This window comes from Sus scrofa, chromosome 9 (genome assembly GCF_054392235.1).
Source record: "Sus scrofa isolate SSC_HxYL_T2T_F1_AM1 chromosome 9, Sscrofa_HxYL_maternal_Yorkshire_Landrace_v2.0, whole genome shotgun sequence".
NCBI classification, from domain to species: Eukaryota; Metazoa; Chordata; class Mammalia; order Artiodactyla; family Suidae; genus Sus; species Sus scrofa.
In genome coordinates, this window is record NC_139391.1 from 122185840 (window position 1) to 122208737 (window position 22898).

The window sequence follows — 22898 nt, forward strand, 5'->3', positions numbered from 1 at the left end:
ACTGAACCAGGTGGGCCAAAGCACCAAGGATGCTGGTGTGCACCGAGAACAGCCGCAGGTACTTACAATCCAGCCACCCCCATCGGTGGTCATGTCGCAATACACCTGTAACTTCTGGCTTAGCTCTCCATTAAGGAAGATGGTGTAAACCCCACTCAGAGTGTCTCCGTTCATCAAATGCTGGGCACAGTCTTGAGGATGAGGGAAGACCCGGCCCCCTGCACAGGAAGAGAGGCAGTTTCCAGAAAGGGTCCTTCCTTTACTTATTGCATAAGGTATGCCAAAGAGCCTCTTGGATCAGAGGACATTTTAGAAGCCTCATGATACTTCATCGAGAACTGTAAGAAATCCTCACTGGATCTGTAGGTGAACCCTACATCATCCTGCATTCCTTCCCTTCAATGGATGTTGGATTTATCAGACAATATACAGTTTTATGGGATCTGAGGACCAAAGAGCTGGGTTTACTCTGTGGCTCCTCCGTTTACCTCTTTGTTTATCTTAGGCAAATAGCCCGGGCATCAGTTTTCTCACCAGAAAGACGGGAATAATAAAGATGTTCCTCCCCCAAGGGTGAAGGTAGGTTACTGCAGCTGGTGATTGGTTACGCAGGCGGTGATTACAGATGCATGGGCCACAATAAAACACCGCAGAGCCCACCTTTCAAAAGAGTGAGCCGTATTTAGAAAAGCCTTCTGCTCTCTTCACAGCGGCCACTAAGGAAAGCCCAAACAAGCTTAGCGTTAGCAGGAAGATGGATATCTATTCCTTCTGCAAAGTAATCTCCTGATTGGACTAAACAATCAAATGGCCATGTTTTACAGAGCAGTTTAAGTTTAAGGAGAGGGCAGAGGAAATAAATTGCTGCTCATCTTTCAGCGAGAACAACCCAATTTGTAGAACAATATCTAATTAGCTGAAAGAGAAGCTTAACTCGTGTGTCTTGAAGAGCTTAGCTTCAGGGCAAATTTTAATGTTTAACAGGCAAGGCAGAAAGCAAAGGTCCCATAAGAGGAGCTCCATTGGACTGCAGGAGCTGATGGAGCAAGTTAAAGGCAGAGCTTGCCACGTGAGGAAAAGTGGTTTGGGTGCTTTGTAAGTATATGATCTCTGGGTCAGTGAAAATTGTACCTTTGATGTATCTCTGCATCCTTGAACTGTAGCAGAGTTATGAAGAGGTGGGGTAGGGACCTCGTGGGACCTATAGTGTCCTCTAGTGGTAGAACTAGTGCACTGCAGGTGTGACACAGGGCCACTTGGAGAGTCAGCCAGTGGGCCAGAGCCAAGTGACAGCATAAGGAAGGTGATGTAGTAACCTCCCTGAACTCGGGTTCATCAATAAAGGGTATTATGGGAGTTCCCATCGTGGCTTAGCAGTAATGAACCTGATTTGTATCCATGTGGATGTGGGTTCAATCCCTGGCCTCGCTCAGTGGGTTAAGGATCTGGTGTTACCATGAGCTGTGGTGTAGGTGGTGGATGTGCAATGCCCGGATCTTGCATTGCTGTGGCTGTGGTATAAGCTGGCAGCTGCAGCTCCAATATGACCTCTAGCTTGGAAATTTCCGTATGTCGCAGGTGTAGCCCTAAAAAGCAAAAAAAAAAAAAGGGGGGGGTGTCTTATGTTAGGAAGAGGTTGTTGGGGTTTGGTAGGCTTTATGCAAGGACTGGCCATTTTCCTGCACACCATAGTCAAGGGTAGCTCCAATTTAACGTAGTTTAGAACAAGGCACCAACTACTTCACACAGGGAATAACAATATATTCCTATAGAACTTATACTTTACAAAATGTAGTTTTATTTATATTTAATTCTTATGAGAAACTTGAGAGGAAGGCAAATTGTTACAGAGTGAAGATTTATTTTACAGAGAAGGAAGCTGTACTCAGAAAGATCACATGACTACGTCTGTTCCCTTGAACTCTAGTTTTCAGACCCCAGGTCAAGGGCTCCTGGCACTCTATGAAGATAGGGAATTTAACATATGGAACAGTTTACCAGATCTACATCTGTCCAGACAGCAAATGATCGATTAACTACCATCTGTATTTATCTTATAAGCATGTAAAGCCTCAAAGGTTAAAGTTACCTCAAAAAGTTCTATGTTCATATTAAATATCTTAAACTCCCAAAACGTATTTGCTTAATAGCTGCAGGAAAGCTCTCAGCTTTCATCTCCAGCCTATTCTAGAGTTCCTTATTGCTCCGGATCCCACCTGTTCCTAGAGGTGTGTTTCAGGGGACAGGTGAGAGGGAGCGCCTTTTCCTCCCCTTCTGCTTTGGGAGACAGTGAGTATTTCCTGGCTTCCAAGCCCTTCTCTAGCTGGTCTTTGGAGCAACTACTATCTGCCGTCCTTCCTCCTCTCTTCTCTCACTGCCTGAGTTTCTCATTTTAGATCAATACATTCTTGGTCTTCTGTTCACTCCTACCTTACACATTAGTAGCCCTCTCTCCTAAATCAGCTCAGCTCCTTAAAGAGGCTGGAACCCCCAGTGTGTTTGCAATAGGACATTTTCCCCCAAACCTCAAATTGACAACCTCATTCAAATACACATAGAAAGCCAAGCCAGACTTTAGAATAGGTATATAAATGATCTTATACAGGCTTCTACCCCTTGATAATGTAGATTATTTCATATTTATATTACAGGTACTTTCAAAAAGCTCAAACATATTACTTGCTTTAAAGGTAGAACTACCAAAAACAAATATAGTAAATTGAGATGACCTGCTCTAGGGGAGAGAGGTTTTTAAATATTTGAAGGGCTGTCATATAAAAGAGGGATTCATTTTTATAAAGTCAGGAAATGGAAATAAAATCAACTTAAGAAAAAAGTGTGACCTAAGGGGCAGCAAAATTTAGATGGGATGAAGGTCTCAGATAGTACCTGGGAGAGAAGGGGTCATATTTTCTTCCTCCTGGACCCTCATATTGGACTGGTCAGTGGGAATGCTCACTAAATATGTGGGGCTGATGCATAGCTGCCAAGGGCACTTGCCTTACCTCTGACCAATGGCAGGGCCACCTGGTGGTTTAGAGATTCCATTTACTGTAATTTAGTCTGTCTTAATAAAAAGAAAATCAAAAGAATATCCAGCCTGGCATTTTCACATCCTGGGAACTTGGAGGAGACATATACCATGAAACCACTCCTCTCCACCCTTCTCTGGCTCTGGAGACTGCCAAAGTTTTACCTGGCACCACCAGTCACTGATCAAATTATTATTCCTTTTCGCCAGATGAAAGGAAGCAGGCTAACTAATTGTTCCCAAACCAGGGACTGTTAAAATTCAGCTTCCTGGGTTCTGCAGCAGATTTACTGATACCCTACTGAACCTGGGGGTGGGTGTCAGGAATTAGTGTTTCACCAACGCTCCTCAGGTGAGCCTGAAGATCGGTTGGACTTGAACCCCACTCTTTCTCTGGCATACTTTCCTCTTCTCTTAGAGGTCCAGAGGTGGGACTGGTTAGCTAGACTGTGTTGCAAGGGGCCCAGTGGTCTGCTTTCTTTGTCGAGATCTACGTGGTTGGGTGGATAAATATATGGAGTGTGTCTGTCTCTCTTTCCCCACCTTCTTTCCTTTCCCTATTCTTTCTTCCCTTCCTTCTCTCTCGCTTTCTTTTTCTCCCTCTTTCCCAGTAAACATGTATAAGTGGACTGGTCCAAAGACTTACACTGATTGGAGGAGATAAGAGACTCTAATTATCCTTGCATGTAAGCTTTGTATTCAAAAGTTTTTACCATCAAATTCTGTTCTGGGGTTATTGAACTCCAGCTTAGCTAAACAAAGAATATGCCGATTCCCAATCAGCTTTGTTCATTGTGTGTGTGCTATGGTTTCATACATTTTTAGGAGGCAGTCAGAATGGATTTCAGGCTTCCCTAGCTCTCTGGATATTATACTGTATCATACCATCAGAGACTCACCTTTTATCCTAACATAGGTCATCCCAGTAATTTTTCCCAGGGCACTAAGAACAAAACTAGAAGACTTTTCTTCCCTTTCCCTTTGATACAATTATTAGGGCCCGGCCCGACAAAGGACCTTTTTTTCCCTTTTTTTCCTTTTAGTGTAGGCTTTGGTGATTGCCAAGTTAAGATGAAAGCAATGCCAAGTGATCGGTGCACTGAAATGTCTCATGGTTAAATGTTTCTAACTGTAATTTGGAGATCAGCAGGACTGGGGCACTCACTGGAAGAATTGCTCAGAAATTGGTTTGTTTTGGGCATCCAGAGGCTGAATGCAGAGTAGAGGGAAGTGAGCTACGTAACACCAGGTGCATACAGAGAGCCAGCAGTAGCTGGGAGTGAAGGAAGAGACTCTTTCTGTCCCTGCCCTGTCCCTTATTTGCTTTGTGTTCTTGCATGGCGTCTTTAAAATGGTCAGAGTTAACAGCTTTGGAGACTGTGCCCACTGCCCACTCTTAATGGCCTTAGCATCACTATCGAGGCCATATCAGTGTTTCTCTCTGAGAACCTCAGCAGGTCTCTCTGCAACTGCAGAGAAAAGGGTGCTGCTCCATAGCACAGATGAGACTACTTCTGGCCATCTGCACTTAGGTTTTTTTTCCCCAGACTCCTTCATAGCATCTTCCAATTCATTTACCTGTTCATTCATTTGTGCATTTATTCATTGAACATATAGGAAGTATCCATTGGTATCTAAATACTGGACTAAGAGATTGGAATATGAGGAAGAAAAAGGCATAATCCCATCTTTCAGATTGCTCACACTCTGGTGGGAGAAACAGACAAGTATAAGACCAAGTTCTAAGTGTTCTGGAAAAGAGAGGGAGCTATCAAAACACGGAAGTGAATATGCAGTGAATTCTGGGGCTGTTGAGGGTAGAGTGAGCAGTGGATCCTGGTATGGGGCAGGGATTACAAGTGCTAAGCAGAAAGTGCTTCTTGTTTAAAGAACTGGATGTAGAAGTTAACCACAAATTAGTGCAAGAGGAGTGTTCCTGGTCTGTGCAAAACATGGCCTATATGGGAAATTGCAGATTTTAGCCATGAAACGAGAGAAAGGACTGGGTTGGGTGGATGAGGGAGAGCCTTGAGGAGATAAGAGGGACTGACTGGATCATGCCATTTTAGGGGTTGAACCTTCTAAAGGAAATAGGATAAAGAGTCCATGGATGGACTTTAAGCTCAAGTTTTTAAAAAGATCATTCTCATTGTAGTGTGGAGAACAAGTTAAATGGGAGTGACAGTGGAGGTAGGACCCCATTCAGCAGGTAGTAGTGGGAATGTAGGTTGAGAGATGACAATAGCCTTTCAGGAGCCGATGGGAACATAGAATTGACTGAGCAGTAGACAGCATGGATTTCTCTATCTTAGCAGAGTTTCTGAGGAAGGTCCTTAAATTGTGCAGACTAAATCTTCCCTTCAAAGATCAGCCAAAGACGCCCTAATAGTAGAGAAATGTTCTGACATAATTTGCCTTACTGTTCCTTGGATTCCCTTATGTCAGAAGACCCATTTCCATGTCACATCAGCTGATCGCAGACTGGCAGCGTCCATTCTGGCCCCTTCCTGTGGCTCTTGGTTTAATATGGGTGGGTCAGGGTAATGACTCCTATCTGGTCTCTTCTGCCATTCTGGCTCCACTTGAATCCATTCACTATATATATATATATATATTTTTTTTTTTTCTTTTTTGGCTGCCCTGTGGCATATGGAGTTCCCCAGGCCAGGGATCAGATCTAAGCCATAGTTGTGACCTAAGCTGCAGCTACAGCAATGCTGGATCCCCAACCCACTGTGCTGGGTGGGGAATCAAACCCACACCCCAGCTCTCCCAAAATGCCACTGATCCTGTTGTGCCACAGCAGGAACTCTCATTTGCCATATATTTTTTAAAATTTTATTATTATTATTTTTTTGTCTTTTGCCATTTCTTGGGCCGCTCCTGCGGCATATGGAGGCTCCCAGGCCAGGGTTCAAATTGGAGCTGTAGCCACCGGCCTACACCAGAGCCACAGCAACACAGGATCCGAGCTGCGTCTGCAACCTACACCACAGCTCACGGCAACACCGGATCCCCAACCCACCGAGCAAGGGCAGGGACCGAACCTGCAACCTCATGGTTCTTAGTCGGATTTGTTAACCACTGCGCCACGACAGGAACTCCCATTCGCCATATTTTAACCAGAGTATTCTTTCATCATGTAAATTTGAAACTCATCCTTTCTCTCACTTGCTGAAAACTCTGCAATATCTTCTTTGATGTGATGGCTCCAATTGCCATGGCTTCTTGCAGTTAGAATAAAATCTAAAATCCTTACCACAACTTACAAATCTCTTATGCTCTGACTCTGCACATTGGACTCCTGTACTACTCTTCCCTCTTTCTCGCTGGCTTGTCTTTTTTTTTTGACTGCCACTGTGGTATGCAGAGATACAGAGGTTCCTGGGCCAGGGATCCAACCTGAGCCACAGCAGTAACCTGAGCCATAGAAGTGACATTGCTGAGTCCTTAACCATTAGGCACCAGGGAACTCCCTCACTGCCTTTCTTCTAATCTGTTGAACAGAATATGTCAAATTTCTTCCTCCCTCGGGGTGTAATAATTACTCTTCCCTAGGCTTGGAATGCTTTTCTTGTGTGACTTACTCTCATCATTCAAGTCCTGGCTCAAATGTCTCAGCTCAAAGAAAGGCCTTTCCTAACCACCCTAGTTGAGGCCAGGCTCTGGGATGAGGGAGATAGTGGCAAGTAAGTACTAGTACGGAGGCAGTAATTTGAAAGACACTTGGGTCAGAGCCACTTACTGAACTTGGAGAGCCTCCCAAAGAGGCAAGAGGCAACTGGGATGCCCTCTGAGGACACAGATGCTGGTGGCAGTCATTTTGGGGAGCTACTCCTACCAGGAGGACACTGGTGCTGGCAAGCATCATTTTGGAATCCTACCTCTGGCTTATTAGTACGAGGGGCTTATCCCCCACCCCCAACCAGTGGCCTGGCACTAGCCTTGGACCGCCTGGGCCACACAGCTAGGCTCGACAGGTCCTGGTCCTGCCCAGCAGCCACCACATGGTTGTCAGGGCCTGGCAGCCAACCAGGCCAGGGGCCAGCCCTACCTACCCACACACCCATGGTAGTCAGCTCCACCTACCCTCACACCCACAGCAATCAGCTCCACCACTACAGAAGGGTCTTCACAGACCACATAGGGGGCACCCCTAGAGAATATAGCTCTGGTGGCCTGAGGGGAATGTGCTGCTGGGCCCCACAGGACACCTCCTACATAAGGCCACTTATCCAAGATTGGAAACGTAACTTACCTACCTAATACACAGAAATAAAAACAGAAAATAAGGCAAAATGAGAAGACAGAGGAATATGTTCCAGTGAAGAAACAAGACAAAACCTCAGAAGAGCTAAGCAAAGTGGAGATGAGCAATCTACCCAAAAGAGTTCAAGGTAATGATCACAAAGAGGCTTAATGACCTCGGAAGAAGAATGAATGAACGCAGCGAGGAGTTTAACAAAGAGGTAAAAAATATAAAGACGACCCAAACAGAGCCAAAGACCACGATAACTGAAATGTTTAAACATGCATTAAAAGGAACCAATGGTGGATTAGATGACACAGAGGAATGGATCGGAGAACTGGAAAACAGAGTAGTGGAAATCACCTAAGCTGAACAGAAAAAAAAAAAAAATTAAATTTAAAATTTTTGTTCCAGAGGTTTAAGATACGTGTACTAACACTCATGTTACATGGGCCCCAGCAGGAAAAGAGCGGGAAGAAAAGGGCAGTGAACTTATTTGAAGAAATAATAGCTCAAAACTTCCCTAATCTAGGGAAGGAAATTGACATCCTACTCCAGGAAACAGAGTTTCAAACAAGATGAGACTACAGATCCACACCAAGACACAAGGCAAAAATTAAAGATAAAGAATCTTATAAGCAGCAAGGGGAGTTCCCGTCGTGGTGCAGTGGTTAACGAATCTGACTAGGAGCCATGAGGTTGCGGGTTCGATCCCTGCCCTTGCTCAGTGGGTTAAGGATCCGGCATTGCCGTGAGCTGTGGTGTAGGTTGCAGACGCGGCTCGGATCCCGCGTTGCTGTGGCTCTGGCGTAGGCCGGTGGCTACAGCTCCGATTTGACCCCTAGCCTGGGAACCTCCATATGCCGCGGAAGCGGCCCAAGAAATGGCAAAAAGACAAAAAAAAGACAAAAAAAAAAAAAAAAAAAGCAGCAAGGGAAAAGTGGCTAGTTTCATACAAAGGGACAGCCATAAGACTTTCAGCTGATTTTTCAGCAGAAACTTTGCAGGCCAGAAGGGAATGGTATGACATATTCAAAGTGGTGAAAGGAAAAAACTACAACCATACTCTGTCCAGCAATGTAGTCTTTCTGATTTAAAGGAGAGTTAAAAAGAGTTGTACAGACAAACAAAAGCTAAAAGAGTTCAGCATTTTACAGCAACTGTTAAAGAGATTTCTGATCATACTAAGTGAAGTTAGACAGTGAAAGACAAACATCATATATCACTTATATGTGGAATCTAAAAAAAGGATACAGATGAATTTATTTGCAGAATCAAACAGACTCACAGACTGAAAAACTTCTGGTTACCAAAGGGGACAGGTGGGTAGGAGAGGGATGGACTGGGGGTTTGGGGTTAGCATATGCACACTGAGGTATATGGAATAATTGGCCAACAGGGACCTGCTGTATAGCACAGGGAACCCTACCCAATATCCTGTGATAGTCCATGTGGGAAAAGAATCTGAAGGAGAATGGATGTGCGTACATATATAAGTGAATCACTTTGTTGTACAGCAGAAATTATCACAACCTCGTAAATCAACTATACTTCAATAAAGCTTAAAAAAAAAAACTAAAAAAAAGAGACTTCTTCAAGTGGAAAGGAAAAAACTGTGATTAGAAACATGACCGTTACAAAAGGAAAAATCTCATTGGTAAAAGCAAACATATAGTAAAAGTAGTGGATCAACCACTTATAAGTTAGTGGGATGTTTAAAAGACCAAAGTAGTAAAGTCACCTATATCCACAATAAGTAGTTAAGAGATACATACATGCACACACACAAATGTATGTATATTTGCAAAGTAGGATGTTTATATATATATATATATATATATATATATATATGTAAATTAGGATGTCAAAAACATTAAACATGGTGGCAAGGCATTAAAAAAAGCAACATAGTGTTGACAAAAACAGATAAATAGAGCATGGAATAGAACAGGGAGTTCAGAGTTCAGAGACAGATCCATGTATATATGGGAACTTTATAATACAGCACCACAAATCAATGGAAGAAGGATGGATTGCTTAGTAAAAGATGCTGGGGAAATTGGCTCATTGTAGAAAGGAAAATAAAACTGCATCCCTACCTAATTCTTGCATACAAACTAGATTAGATAGATATAAAAATAAATCCGGAGAGTTAATAGAAGAACGTGTAGAAGAATATCTTTGTGTCCTGCAGGCAGGGAAAGATTTCTAAAGAAAGACTTCAAAAGTTCATATAATAATAGATAATAGCTATGTTGCAGAAGAACCCTGATGGAAAGACGGACAAACTCTATGAACAGATCATTTATAGAACAAGGAAACTCGAAAGGCTAACAAACATATGAAGAGATGTTAAAAATCACACATTATTTAATGAAATTTAACTAGAACAATGACATAGCAATTGTGCCTATTAGACTGTCAAAAATGACGAAGCTGGATCATGTCAATTCATAGAAGAATGACACATGTCATTAGGAAAGAGGAGCCTTTGTGCTCTGTTGGAGGGAGTGTAGACCAGTACAGCCATATAGGAGAGCAATACTTAGTGAAACTATATAAACGCATACTCTATGACACAGCAATTCCTCTTCTGGGCATATATACCAAAAGTATTGCCTCACTGGTTTATAACTGGACACGTATGAGGTATTTACTGTAACACCTCTTGTGGTGGTGGGCGACTGGGGACAATGTGGTGCCCAGCTTTAGGAGAATGAAGACGTGAAAAGCAACGGGTGCACAGTGTGTGGTATTTTGCAAAGAGTACACATGCATAACAGCATAGATGGATCTTAAAATTAGTTCTGAGCAAAAAACAGAATAGGGAATGAGGTATGTAATCCAGTAACATTTACATACATGTATTTGAAATATATTAGGCTCAAGGCCATTTTATAAAAACATCTTTCTTAAAAACACATACAACAAAAGTTTACGAATTTAATGCATGAGAATGTTTGCCTATAGAAGATGGAAGAAAAGATGGGGGTAAAGGGAAATAAGTGAAAAAAATATACAAGTGACTGTGTTGGACATGGGCGCTGGTGGTATGTAATAAGCTGAGTGGTATGATTAATTCAAACCTCTCATCCGATGCCCATCTATCTATCCATGCTGTGCAGGCATGGGAATGGTTCGTTCACATGGGATGCTTGGGCCTGACCGTCTTCCCTACAGCCAGGATCCAAAGAAAGCAGGTGGGCCTCTCCTTTTAGGGGTTTGCTTGTCTCAATCAAGCAGGAATTCGAGCTGTTTCTAAGTAGTGAGTGGAAAGAAGCCCCTGCAGTGCCCTACTTTGGGCCAGGCAGGTGTGGCATGTGTAGGACCTGACAGCAACGGATAGTGATGCTCAGGCTTTCCTTTCCAATTTAGAATCACGTGGAATTGCATAGTTCACCATCTCTTGTTCCAGAACCCAGCATTTGCCCATCTTCACTAATTTCCACAACCTCAGAAACTGAAGCTTGTGGTAGAGTACACTCTCAATGCTTTCCTGAAAAGCCTCAGAGAGCAGCTCAGCCGGGCTGTGGGAGAGGATGGACAGGAGTAAAGGCAATAAAGAAAACTTCTCATTACCTATCTCTGGGTACCTCTGAAAATGATTGTCTTCGCTTAACCTCAAGGTCAAGACAACCTATTTTATAGTGTTCACTGTCTCTGAGGACAAGCTTTAGCGAGCAGCTTGTTTGCTTCTTATAGTATTAAAATAGACAATGAAATCTGCTTCTCAGAAGATCATTTCACCAAGTCCCTGATGCTCTGTGGGGAATATTTGTTTCCTCATTTATATTCATGTCTCTAAAAGACAAGTAGACCTTGGATGAAATTTCAGGCGACAGTAAATTATAAATAATGTATCCATATTTTTTCTCTTCCCTACTACTTGTGTTTAATTCCCCCCAGAGTCTTGTGCAAACACCAGAGACAAGAGGACAGGAAGCTATTAACATGATGGAAAGAATGAAATGGGCTTATGTTATACGGCAGGAATGCAACAAAGGGAGATATCTTGATCAAAGGAGTTTTTTGAGGTTTTGTGGGAGTCAATTTTTTACTTTTTTTTTTTTTCCTTCTCTCTCTTTTATTTTATTTTTTAACAACTCAGCTTTTCCCCAGACCATCAGGTAGGCATCTACTTGAAACAAGTCTCTTTCCTTGGCCTACCCAGAACAAGATGAGGGTTTGTCAGTGAACGGAGGCCACTTTGGGGCCCAGATTTAAGCTCTTTTGTTCCCTGAGATACGAAATAAACATGCTTAGAACCATCAGCTGAGATCAGCCTGTCCTAAGAATAGGATGCTGCTAAGTGGGAAGCTCAGGTACTGTCGGTGAAGTTGGAAGGGATGCTGGTTACTAGGACAAAATTAGCCTATAAATCCATCAGCCCTGGTTTGCCATCACACAGGATGCTCTGGTTTTCTCAGACCTCTCGCTAGGCAGGAGTGCTCCATGGGGTTCAAGCTGGCAGCCGATCAATCTTTGCAGTAAGTGAAGACACTTTACTTTTGTTTCTTACCCTTATTTCTTTCTCTCTATCTCTTACTCTCTCTCTTTTTTTCCTTTTAAGGATGACACGATCCTGCAGATGGAGCTTGCAGGGTGTGCTCTGGCTTTGGGTGTGTGAGGGGAGTAAGTACTGCTCATGATGGTGGGGAGAGGGTGGGTTGGGATGGGCTGAGCATCCGGGGAGGTTCAGAGAATGGCAGGATCAGACCTGAAGTGCTGCTGCCCCAACCACTCTGCCCAGAGGAAACCCAGTCTCAGGGGAGCTCAGAAGATATCCTGGGCAGACAGGGGTGTTCTGGATGAGAAACACCTGGGTGCCCATGTGCCTGAGGCCTCTTTTTCCCCATATTCCTCCTAAAGGGGTCTACGTCATGCTATCTGTCAAGTGAATTCCAGTCCTTTTTGATAACATCTCCATCCCCATACTTAGGAAGCTAGTATACTTGTCTTCTTTTTTAATAAAACTTGCTTTTTTGGTGGAAGAGTTGGAGGATGGGGGTAGAAAAGGAGAGACTACATGGCACAGACAATGAGGACTCATTAATATTGACATGCAAATGATGGTAGGATTTGCATAATTCACTCAGGAAATTTGCATGTGGGTGTCAGAAAGAGCCTGTGATTAGGACATTGGGCATCATACTCTTCTGGCTTAGCCCTTTGCGTGTGGCATCCCTTTGAGGGATCCTGAGAATCCTCTCCTCCTACAGCTTTGTTTCACCAGAAACCCCTCTTCTGTGCTCTGCAGCTGGGATTTAACTATTCCATTCAACGACCATTATGCCTGCTGTGTGCCAGGCTTTGTACAAGGTCATGTCACATGTCCCCAAACTCTGTGTCCTGCAGCTGTTTATTTCAATGGATTCTGATAAATCTCCAAGGCAAGGCCAGCAGGTTTTGGTATGCACCAGTGATTGAAATTTAAATTTGAGCTTTTTAGTAAAACTCTGCAAAAGCTACCAAACATGGACCTATCTTTGCCATATACCATGACAGCTGTAGTGGCAAGTCCTCTGGTTCCCCAAACTGCATGGAGCTACTCAGGCAGTAACTACACTGGTTGTATTGGCAAGAGGGCTCTTCATGTTCTCCTTTCTGAGGGATATTGGTTGTGCTGCAGGGGCTCAATGTCAGTTGCAGTCTCATAAAAACAAATACCTAAATACATTCTGAGGGTCCCCCTGTGCTATCCACCGAACAAAGCCACTACCCTGGGCTCCTTGCCAGATTTCCACGAATTGTCAACCCTCTGCTTATTGGATCTTGCTGAGCTCCCGGTTGGATTTGGGATTCTAGACTCAAACTGTGGCACACCTGTTCAGGGCAGCATCATCCAAGAGGGGCCAGTGGTTGGCATAGAAGCTGGCATATTTTAACAGCCTGAGTGGATCTGAACAAAGTACAGCTGCAAGATATTGCAGAAACCTCAGGCATATCGTCGTATTGCTCACAACCACTAGTTATGGTACTACCAGGGTGGGAATTGAAAGCTCATACTACATTGAGCAGGCACTGAAACCCATGCATTTGAGGAATGAGATGATTAGTTTAGACCTAATAAATATGCAAATTGGGGCTCTGTTTATGTTTCTGTCATCTGTATCCTGTTTAGGGGAAGAAAAATTTTAATTCAGTGAAAAGCTCCAACCCCTGGGTTTTGGGGTGGTAGCCTGGTTTGAGAAAGGAAACCCTAGAGGACCCCTTAATTAACCTGTGAATGTGCAGGGAAGGTCTTAAACAAGAAGAGGGTGATGCCTTCGTTCTGAGATAAGACACCTTTGAAGGGTCACGGAGGGTGAGCGTAATTGACTTCAGCCCCGTAAAAGAGATCAAGTGCCCTCTCAATTCCTCTTGGCAAGGACCCATCTTGGATTCGTGTCTTGGTTGTGTGACCAAGGTTTATTTTTATTTTTTAATTAAAACTCATTTTTCTGATTCATGTGCTCACGGTAGAGACTTTGCAAGATATTGAAAAGTGTAAAAAAGAAGGCAAAAGAGGACTTATTACCTCACTAACCTCAAGAACCACTGGTGAGATTTTGGTGTATTTGGTCCAGTGTCCAGTTTTGTCATTTAGAACAAGTCTTGTGGGGAGACACCTGAGTAGGAATGGGATACTTTCGGCCACCTCTCTCTGTGATGGGAGGATGGGCTCTGGGGTGTGGACAGGAACCCCGTCATCCTGGTGCTCTGAGATGGCAGGCAGAGGTATGACTGGTGATAAGAGACATGTCCACCCTTGCCCCACACTATGCTCAGTCCCACCCCCAGAATGTGGAGCAGAGAGAATACGAAGTCAGGACCAGGAAGTCCCTTGTTATAGTCTACAGAGTGCACCGTGGGAAGTGGCAGAAAGGCTTAATAGCACAGACCCCAGAGCCAGAACAATGGGGGTCAAATCCCAGCTCTACAAAGAGCTGTTGTGTCTTGGGTGAGTTACCCCACCTCTCTGTGTCCCAATTTCCTCATTGTAAATACGGACACTAGAACCTACTTCACAGGCTGTCATGAAGATTAAATTAGAGGGTACATGTAATGCAGTGAGAACAGTGCCTGTCAGATAGCCCTTGAAGGTCTGATATTAGTTTATTTCCTGTATACACATTAGAATACCCTTATCTCTTAAGGACATTTCCAGGATCTTCTGCTGATACTTAAATGAGGGGAGGCAGGATAAGCCCAGGACATAGAAGACCCTGGTTCAAATTCTGACTCAGCCACTTACTACCTTGTAAGTCATTTGAGTTCCATGCACCTGAGTTTCATCATCTGTGATGAAATGGGACTAATAAGGCCCTTCTCACTAGTTGTTATAAGGATGAGTTGAGACCACAGGAATGCCAAAGTGCTTTGTGTATGAAGAACTGTAGATTTAATATTGGGACTTTGCTACTGAGACTTCTACTAGGTGAGTCTGATTACAGGCAGCAGAGGACAGAAGGAGGGAAGGACAAACTCTGCTGGAAAACACCTGGGGAAAGTCTAAGTGGGAGTCTGCTGTCTGACTTGGTGCATTTAGTGGGTACAGGTGGACCAGGAATTTGCAGCTGCTGGTTCCTATGGTTGCCTGAGTAGTGAGAGGTTCCAGGCAGGGCCTTGGAATTGGGGAAGGTAGGAGTGAAGGAAATATTTATTTTCCTTTGCAGGAAGAGGCAGTTGAGTTTCTGTGATGGGCTCCTTTCTGGCCAAGTCTTAGCAGAGGCTGCCAAGGAGCCAAATGCCATGCGGGGAAGGAGAGGCATCCAGGTGGCCGTCAATGTCTCACCTGTGCTGAAGGCAGTGGAGGTGACACCACTCCGCTCAGTGTCCTGGGCTGCCTGCAGGAGCACTGTGTAGTCTGTACTCTCAGACAGGCCCTCCAGTCGTATCCACGTGTCCTCCGCATCCACAATCAGCTCCTGCAGGATGAGCCCGGGGGAGGGGGATGGAAGAGGTACTAGCTTGTCATGGAGAGAAGCAAGGAAGGGAGGTCCAGACCCCCCACGGTCAGTATTGCAATGGCCATTTTTGTCCTTTCCATCCCAGATTATGTAGGGAGGAAACCATTCCAATAAGCAGAGAGAGCAGCTCCCCATGTGAGATTGAGGCCAGCAGCATTCTCATGTTTGCATGTGGGGATAAACTTGGGCCCTGGATTATTGAACCCAAGGGTTTGCGGATTGCACTGGGCCTCCTGGAGGCCTGAGGAATCAGATCGTAGGTTCCCTTCTTCCATGTCCAACAGAGTAGCTCTACTTAAATGTATTCTGTGTATTTGGCTTCTGAGTATGATTTCACTTTAAAAAAGGATTCCACTGGTAACAGAAGTTTGATAAGCAGTGCTCTAGGTAGACTGTTTCAACTGCTCACCTGAAACTGAAATTTGGGAGTTCCCTTCGTGGCTTAGCAGTTAACTACCCCACTAGTATCCATGAGGATGCGGGTTTGATCCCTGGCCTCGCTCAGTGGGTTAAGGATCCTGAATTGCTGTGAGTTATGGTGTAGGTTGCAGATGCGGCTCAGATGCCATGCTGCTGTGGCTGTGGTGTAGGCCAGCAGCTGTAGCTCAAATTCATCCCCTAGCCTGGGAACTTCCATTTGCCTCAGGTGCCCTAAAAAGCAAAAAACAAAAAACAAAACAAAACGGAACTGAAATTTGTCATCTCTTTACTGTGGGCTATTTATTTAGTGATAGACTTTATAATGCTTATCCTGAGGCCTACAGGCCTGTCAAATTTGGTATCCAGCTTATGTTTTGTTGGTCCTGCTAGTGACAATTCATTCCAACAGCATGTACTTATATTGGCTTGGGAGTTGGTACATCACTGTATTTGTTGCATCACATAACTGAGTGGAGGTGCAAGGTAGATGCCCCATAAGTTGGAGAAGAAACTGAGGCTCAGGGAGGTTTAGTGCTTTGCCTCGATTTGAGTAGAGAGTAACAGTGGAGGCAGGACTCGCATCCAGATCTCTGTCTTGCGTTCAAGGGCTCTTTCCTCAACAGCATGCCATGCATCCATAATGGCAAGCCTAGTTTGTTCCCCACGGGTTGCTTGACAAAAAAAAAAAAAAAAAAAAATGGTCTTTCCTTTTTCCAGAAAATCTCACCTTGCGACTTCCATCAGTGGATTTGTAGGTCAAGACGTAGTTCTCAATCTCTGCTCTGGGAGGCTGCCAGGAGATCAGGGCACTTTGTCTGGTGACTTCACTGGCTGTCAGATTTGCAGGAGCGTCCAGGACTGCAAAGAGGAGAAAACGCCAGGAGTGCCTGCCCCTCCCATTCCCCACTCTTTGATTCCTGCCATGTGGATCAATATGTCCACCTGTGAGGTCTCTGGGCTGCTCCTGTGCTGACCCCACTTCTAGTCTGGACAAGAACATACAGGGCACTCCTGGATCAGGAGATAATCATTCCATGTCATGATCATTCTTGCAGCTGTTCCCCTCTTCCCTCACCTGGCCCGCTGGGCCTAGATGTGACAGCTTCCAATCTGACCCTCTGGGTCTGAAATCATGACCTTGTTAAACCCGCATGTCTGTGAGTTCATTCTTGAACTTAAAACATTCCCACATCTATGCTTTTTTTTTGTACTGTTCTCCAGGCCATGACTGCACCCAGCAACTCTCTCCCCTATATCAAGCCCTTAAATATCCATCAGACTTTTCTGGACCAGATGCATTCCCAGCACTGGCCTCTTTTGCCCTGTTTCTACTGCTGTCAGCCAGACCAAGAAGAGAGAGCTACAACTCACTTTCATTGGCACTTGGGCCACAGTTAACTAAAATAAGAACAGCTCATAGCTGCACTGTCCAAAGCCTATAGGCTGTAATCTAGTCCAGGTCATGGAAACTGGTCATTTTCAGGATCCACAAAAGCCTCCCAGGATGCAGGATACGTAGCTGAGGATATACTCACGAGTAGAGAAGTTGGTGCTGATAGTGCCACTGGTGAGAGGCCCACTGGCAGCATACATAGTGACGGTGTAGTGGGTCCTAGGAAGCAGGTCAACGAGCTGGAACTCCTCACTGTCTCCATCAACCAGGATGGTCTCTCCAGCAACTGAAATCAATGGATACAGATAAGGATGGAATAAGGCTATTCAATTCAGGAAAGATGTATCAGATCCAAAGGCATTTCCTAAAGATACAATATTAGGGAATTTTGGAAAAATGCTTTTTATTTATTTTTTGACTACACCGTCAACATGTGGAAATTCCTGGGCCAGAGACTGAACCTGAGCCACAGCAGCAACCGGAACAACTGCAGTGACAACACTGGATCCTTAACCCACTGCACCACAGGGAACTCCTGCCAAAAAAAATCTTTCAGAGGTTATTTAGCTTAGCATTTTATTCCATACAAAGATCTCTTCTCACCTTGTTTTGCATCTTAATTGAAAAAAGTATTCCTTATTTGGAGGCCAAATTGTCTTTGTGTAATTTCTATTCAGGTCTCTGGAGTTACAAGAATAAACCAGATCCTTTGTCTACATGACACGTTCCTGCCCCCACCTCCTAATCATGTCTTTTTTCTTCTAGACTGAGAAAACTCAACCCTCAACCCCCATTACGTATGTGATGATTCTAACACTGTCACAATCCTGGGTGCCTTTCTTTAAACAAGTAACAATTTATCAGTATCCCTGCTTAAATGCAAACTTAGAGGAGAACTGAGAACAATAATTGAGATGTACTGACAAGGAAAGAAACAGGGTCAATTTCTGCTTCTGTTTGTGCCAATTATGTATATTAATCCTTTGGGTTTTGAGACAGTCATGGGGTATTGTTATCACATGCTGGATTATTACTAATCAAAGATCTTATTTATAATCCCCTCCCCAACCTAGCCTTGTGTAGTTGATTTTCGTTGGGTTTTTTTGCACCCGTGGGAGGAAGTTTGCTTTCATTTCTACTGCATTTTGCCTCATTGACTGGGTTTGGGGCCACTGTTTCAGTTCATTAAAATATATCTGAATTTGGATTCTGTTGATCACAGTTTTGTTTTATACACAAGTTTGGTATTCATGTCTTCTCAGTATTCATTCAAGCTGTTGATAAAACTGTTCATTAGATCAAGGCCAGCCCTCTTATTGTGTCTTGAGAATTATCCTGAGTTAGTCAGCATTTAACAGAATTTACTAGGCATTTCTCCAAACCATGGAAAGGCTGAGGTTTCACGTTTTTTTTTTGTGCTCTAAAGGCACAGAAAGGCATGCAAACAGGTTAAAATGTAAAATAGCCCTTTGGAAGCGCTCACATAATGCCTCTATCTTTTTTAATAGCCTCTTTTGCAACACGCTGCCAATAGTCAAATCTCCAGCCACATCAACTATGACACTTCCTTAAACTCCCCGAGCTCTCTCCAAATGCTCACAGGCTGCTCTTTTTCTTGGAATTCCTTTCTTCCCCTATTCTCTTTTTCAATAACTGTATCTAAGATCTGCCTTCTTTCTTCCCCAAGGTGTTTTGCGGTTGCCCATATCATGACAGTGCCCACATCGAGTTGTAACTGTTTACTTGTCTGCATCATCACCAGGAATGACTTCTGTGAAGACAAGAACTCATGTTTTGTCTCTGAATCTTTAGAGCCTTAGAGAGGGCTTGGCACATGGAAAGGCATTAAAAGTGTTGAATGAAAGGAAATTAGATTGGATCTGAGCTGCAGCCATGACCTGTGCCACAGCTGTGGCAATGCCAGACCTTCATCTGTTGTGCTGGGCTGGGGATCAAACCCGCACCCCAGCAGTAATACCAGCTGCTGCAGAGACAATGCCATATCTGTGAGCAGGTGCATCTAACTGCCTTAAGGGAACAATGAGAGCTTTGACAGAGGGAAATTGTTAAAACCAAGTCTTGAAAGAGGGGTTTTTCAGGCAGACAGGTGGGGAGAGCATTTCCTGGTAAAGAACATGTACAAATGCATGGTGGTTTGAGGAGGCAGGTGAGAGTTAAGAAATGCCGGATCACACTGTATAAGGAGGGATGGTAGGAGTTGAAGTGGCTTGTTCATGCACACAGTGGGTCAGGATGTATCCATAATAATGATATTTATTCTCCTAGGAAGGTTATTCTGTGAGCTTTGTTAACTCCAAATATGATCCACCATCTCAGTGATTAGTGGGTCTTTCTAATGCTGTGCTGAGATACTAATATGTGCTAGCAGATTTGCCTATTTAAAAAAAGGACATAAAGTGGCTTTCATAAAACTCATTCTTTATGAACCTGTGCTGGTATGTAGTAATCACTCATTGTTTTCCAAGTTATTTAATAGTCTGTTTTGGTTTTTAATGTCCCAAGCTTTGACAATCAGTTGACTTTGCAGCTTACGGAACTGGCTTCGTCTGTCATTTTCGAAAATTACAACATATGTCTGCCTTCTGTCTTCTGGCATCTTTGTTCTCTAGATTCCTGACTATAACCCATAATATTCTGTGCGCACATGTATAATTTAGGCAGGGGAAGAATTTTCCTAGGCCTAGACACTTGTACTACTCAACACTATTTTGCTTTGGGCTTCTCTATTCCACTTTTGCAAACAGCATTAAGGTGAACAAGTATCGTGAAGAGAAAGTTGAAACTCAAGATTTCATGGTGGCTCAACCTTTTGGCTTAGATATAGGTAGAGAAGACGAAAGCAGCAGGAAGGCTTAATAATAGTTCTGAATCCTTTGTCACCTGTTATCTTAGATTATGTATTTCAAACATGGTCCTTTATCTAGAAAAGTCAGTTTTGTTGCCCATAGCACTTTGGGGGCAAGTTCAGCTCAATTCAGAGTTTTGTCTTTCAAGTGCTATGTCTGCCTGTGATTTCCTTTGGTTACATACCTTTCTTTATCTTTTAGATTCAGCTTTCTCAATGCCCATGGTTGATAACAGTTCACAGAATTTGGGGGATATCTTGAGGGCTTTATGATGAAATTAAAGCAGGAAAATTTCTAATTTTCTCTCAGACTGATAAAGTGTTTTGTTTTTTCACTCTCATACTATTCTTCAGCCCTAGTCCCCACCATTCCCACCTGCCTAATGCATAGACCTGCAGACACCCACCTGCAAAGTGAGTGAGAACAATAACGTAGTTCTCCACTATGCCCACTGGCGCCCTCCAATGCAACAGGGCTTCTGTTGGAGTGATGTTGGTAGCGGTCAGATCCACAGGATTGTCCATGGCTGAAACAGGATAGGAAAATATCAGGTAAAGGTAAGAGGAATGGCAGGATGGAAGTGCAGTGAACTATCTCCTATAGTTTTACCCATAATGCATGTCCGCTGGTGTGTTGTACAAAATAACCAAGTGAGAGAAGACCTCTTCCTTTCCCTGCTTCTGATTCCATCTACCCCTTCCTCTCCTCCTGTTCCTCCTCCCCTCAAATACCCAGTGCTCCCTGATTGTGCTCAGCTCTTCCTTTAAATTCATTCACTAACTTCTTATGTGGAGCGTACTATCACGTCTTATGGAGGAGCCCAAGGTATGGCTATTGTGTTTCAGACATTTAAACCCAGATGGAGAAACTAAGAACATACAGAAACTGTGATATTTCATTAGTTAGTGAGAGAATATGCTTGCCAGGCCTTTTGTCCTTTCTTACATATAAGGGGTATTCCTTGTGGTACAGTCTCTGTTGATGAACTTCCGGGAGTGTGGGGGGAGTTCCATGATGTCAGGAAGTAACCCCAGCACCTGGAACTTCGAAGGGACTCCGTTAACATGGGTGGGATAAAGAATGTGCCTCAGGTTGCCTTTAAAGTCAGATATGATTATTGAATTCTTGCTTTGCTACTCAGGAGGCTGATCCATCCTGAGTCCTGGGGATCCCTTTTTGTGGCATAGAGGTCAAGAGCCAGGAGTGCTTGTGGAGGAACAGAGTCTGCTTCTCAGAGTACCACGTCTGCATTCTCATTTGCCTAAGCTCTATGCCTAAGCTCATCTCCCTTCCAGAAAGTTGGGATTTATTTTAGAAATTCATGCTATTACAATAATTTAGGCATCAGTTCAACCAGCGTGTCATATAATTTACTTTGGGGGACCAAGATGTGCTGTTGGTCTGTACTCTTGTTCTCTAACTGAAGGTTTTTATCACTAGCCTATGTCCTTCATTTCAAAGAAACAACCATAAATTGTGCTTACAGTTTTAACATCTGATTTGTATCCATAATCAGTGCCTTGAACGAGGTCTTCACATGTAACCTCATGAAAAGAAACAAAGCATGACAATGGGAGAAAAAATTTATATATACATGTATATATAACTGGGTTCCCATGCTGTACAGTGGAAAAAAAAATTGTGTTGGGGGAAATAACAATAAAAAAAAATTAAAAAAATTGGGCACCAAGTCTCAGGACATTTAAAGAAAAAAGAAGAAGAAAAGTCTTATGAGACTATGGTTAACTTGACTTCTCTAAGATCAGCCATGAGACCCCGAGGAGTACTCATTTTCAAAAGTTAAAAAATCATAGCCCTCACATTAAAACAGCAATAAAAAACAACAGCAAAACAAGACATTTACTTCTATGAGCAATCTGGTTATGGGGAGTTTCCAAAATAACTCTTCCTGCACTTGAAGGAAGGAAGGGTGAGTTGGTACACTATTGAAATTCTGCTTTAGACATGCTTGCCTCTGTGCCCCAAAAGCCAAAGAATGAGTTTTCATTTGAGTTGCTGTTCTCTTTTACCTTAGGGGTAGGAGGCTCTTGAAATCCATTTTATTGTCCTCACTGAGAAAACCCTAATTTCTTTACCATGAATTTCTAAGACTTTAAGGGACATACCGGCTGGCTTCTTTTAACTCACTGGGTATCATTTCAGGTTCATATCTGCTGATATTTCTATGGTCATAGATAACTTGATAGAAAGGGGAAGACTGAACCAAAAATATGGCTACATTATCTGTAGTCATAGGCATAGAAGGAGATTAGGCAAGGTGAGAGCATCCTGTGTGTAGTTTTTAGAGGAATAGTTTTATTTCTGAATTTTTGCAGCAATGTTTCTTTAGCCATGGCCTTAGAGATGCTCTTTCTGGGCTTGTGAGAGCATCTACAAAAGCAGTGAGGAATTCCCAATTACATTGCCCTCATGCAGGAAACACCACTCTCTGAGGAAAGTAAGCAACCTCAGGAAATCCAGGCGTTCTCTCTCAATTAGCAAGCTGGATGTTTTCCTCTGTGCTATAGGAACAATAGCTTTACTGAGAGGTAGGTCTGGGGGTTGGGAACAGAAAATGTTGGCTTTCCCCTCTCGTGACTTCTACAGCAAATCTCTCCTAGTTCTGCATGATGGGCCGACTGAGGGGTCAGAGAAGGAGGGCAGTGGAGCTGCTGCAGGAGCCCTATCCTCAGGCCCATCTAAGGGGCTCATTTTCTAGAGGAAAGCGCTGATGTAGCTCTTGGGTAGTTTCTAGTCATATGGGATGAGGAGTTTCATGACTCCGAGGATTGTTCCTGGAATAACTACATACTTTTTCCTCTAAGGTAAAATTAGATGGGATGCATCAGATGTCTGCTCTGGAATTCACTTCTGTCATGAGTCTTTGAAAGGTCACTTTTCGTATTGGAAATTCCATGAAAATTTATGAGCTAAACCAGTAAAACTCTTAAAGGGTGACTCTCTAAACTGGAATTACAGAAGAATGTCA

General features: G+C 43.5%; 1 protein-coding gene and 1 long non-coding RNA gene across 23 annotated transcripts in view; one reads left to right on the forward strand and one right to left on the reverse strand.

Moving 5' to 3' along the window:
- Window positions 1-22898, forward strand: part of LOC102162878 (uncharacterized) — a 462928-nt gene that overhangs the window by 137355 nt on the left and 302675 nt on the right. For 2 of the 13 annotated variants that reach the window (XR_014816295.1, XR_014816296.1), the window contains exon 5: window positions 11851-11912. The exons of the other annotated variants lie outside the window; for them this stretch is intronic. This is a non-coding gene — a long non-coding RNA (uncharacterized LOC102162878). The remainder of the gene's footprint in view (window positions 1-11850; window positions 11913-22898) is intronic. 13 annotated transcript variants of the gene reach the window in all.
- TNR (tenascin R) overlaps window positions 1-22898 on the reverse strand; it is a 416877-nt gene that overhangs the window by 12042 nt on the left and 381937 nt on the right. For all 10 annotated transcript variants that reach the window (XM_084977657.1, XM_021063666.2, XM_013989629.3 and 7 more), the window contains 5 exons: window positions 20316-20435; window positions 17185-17328; window positions 16377-16507; window positions 15055-15187; window positions 67-218 (listed from right to left, as the gene is read on the reverse strand). In XM_084977657.1, the coding sequence (XP_084833783.1) occupies window positions 67-218; window positions 15055-15187; window positions 16377-16507; window positions 17185-17328; window positions 20316-20435 (680 nt within the window). The remainder of the gene's footprint in view (window positions 1-66; window positions 219-15054; window positions 15188-16376; window positions 16508-17184; window positions 17329-20315; window positions 20436-22898) is intronic.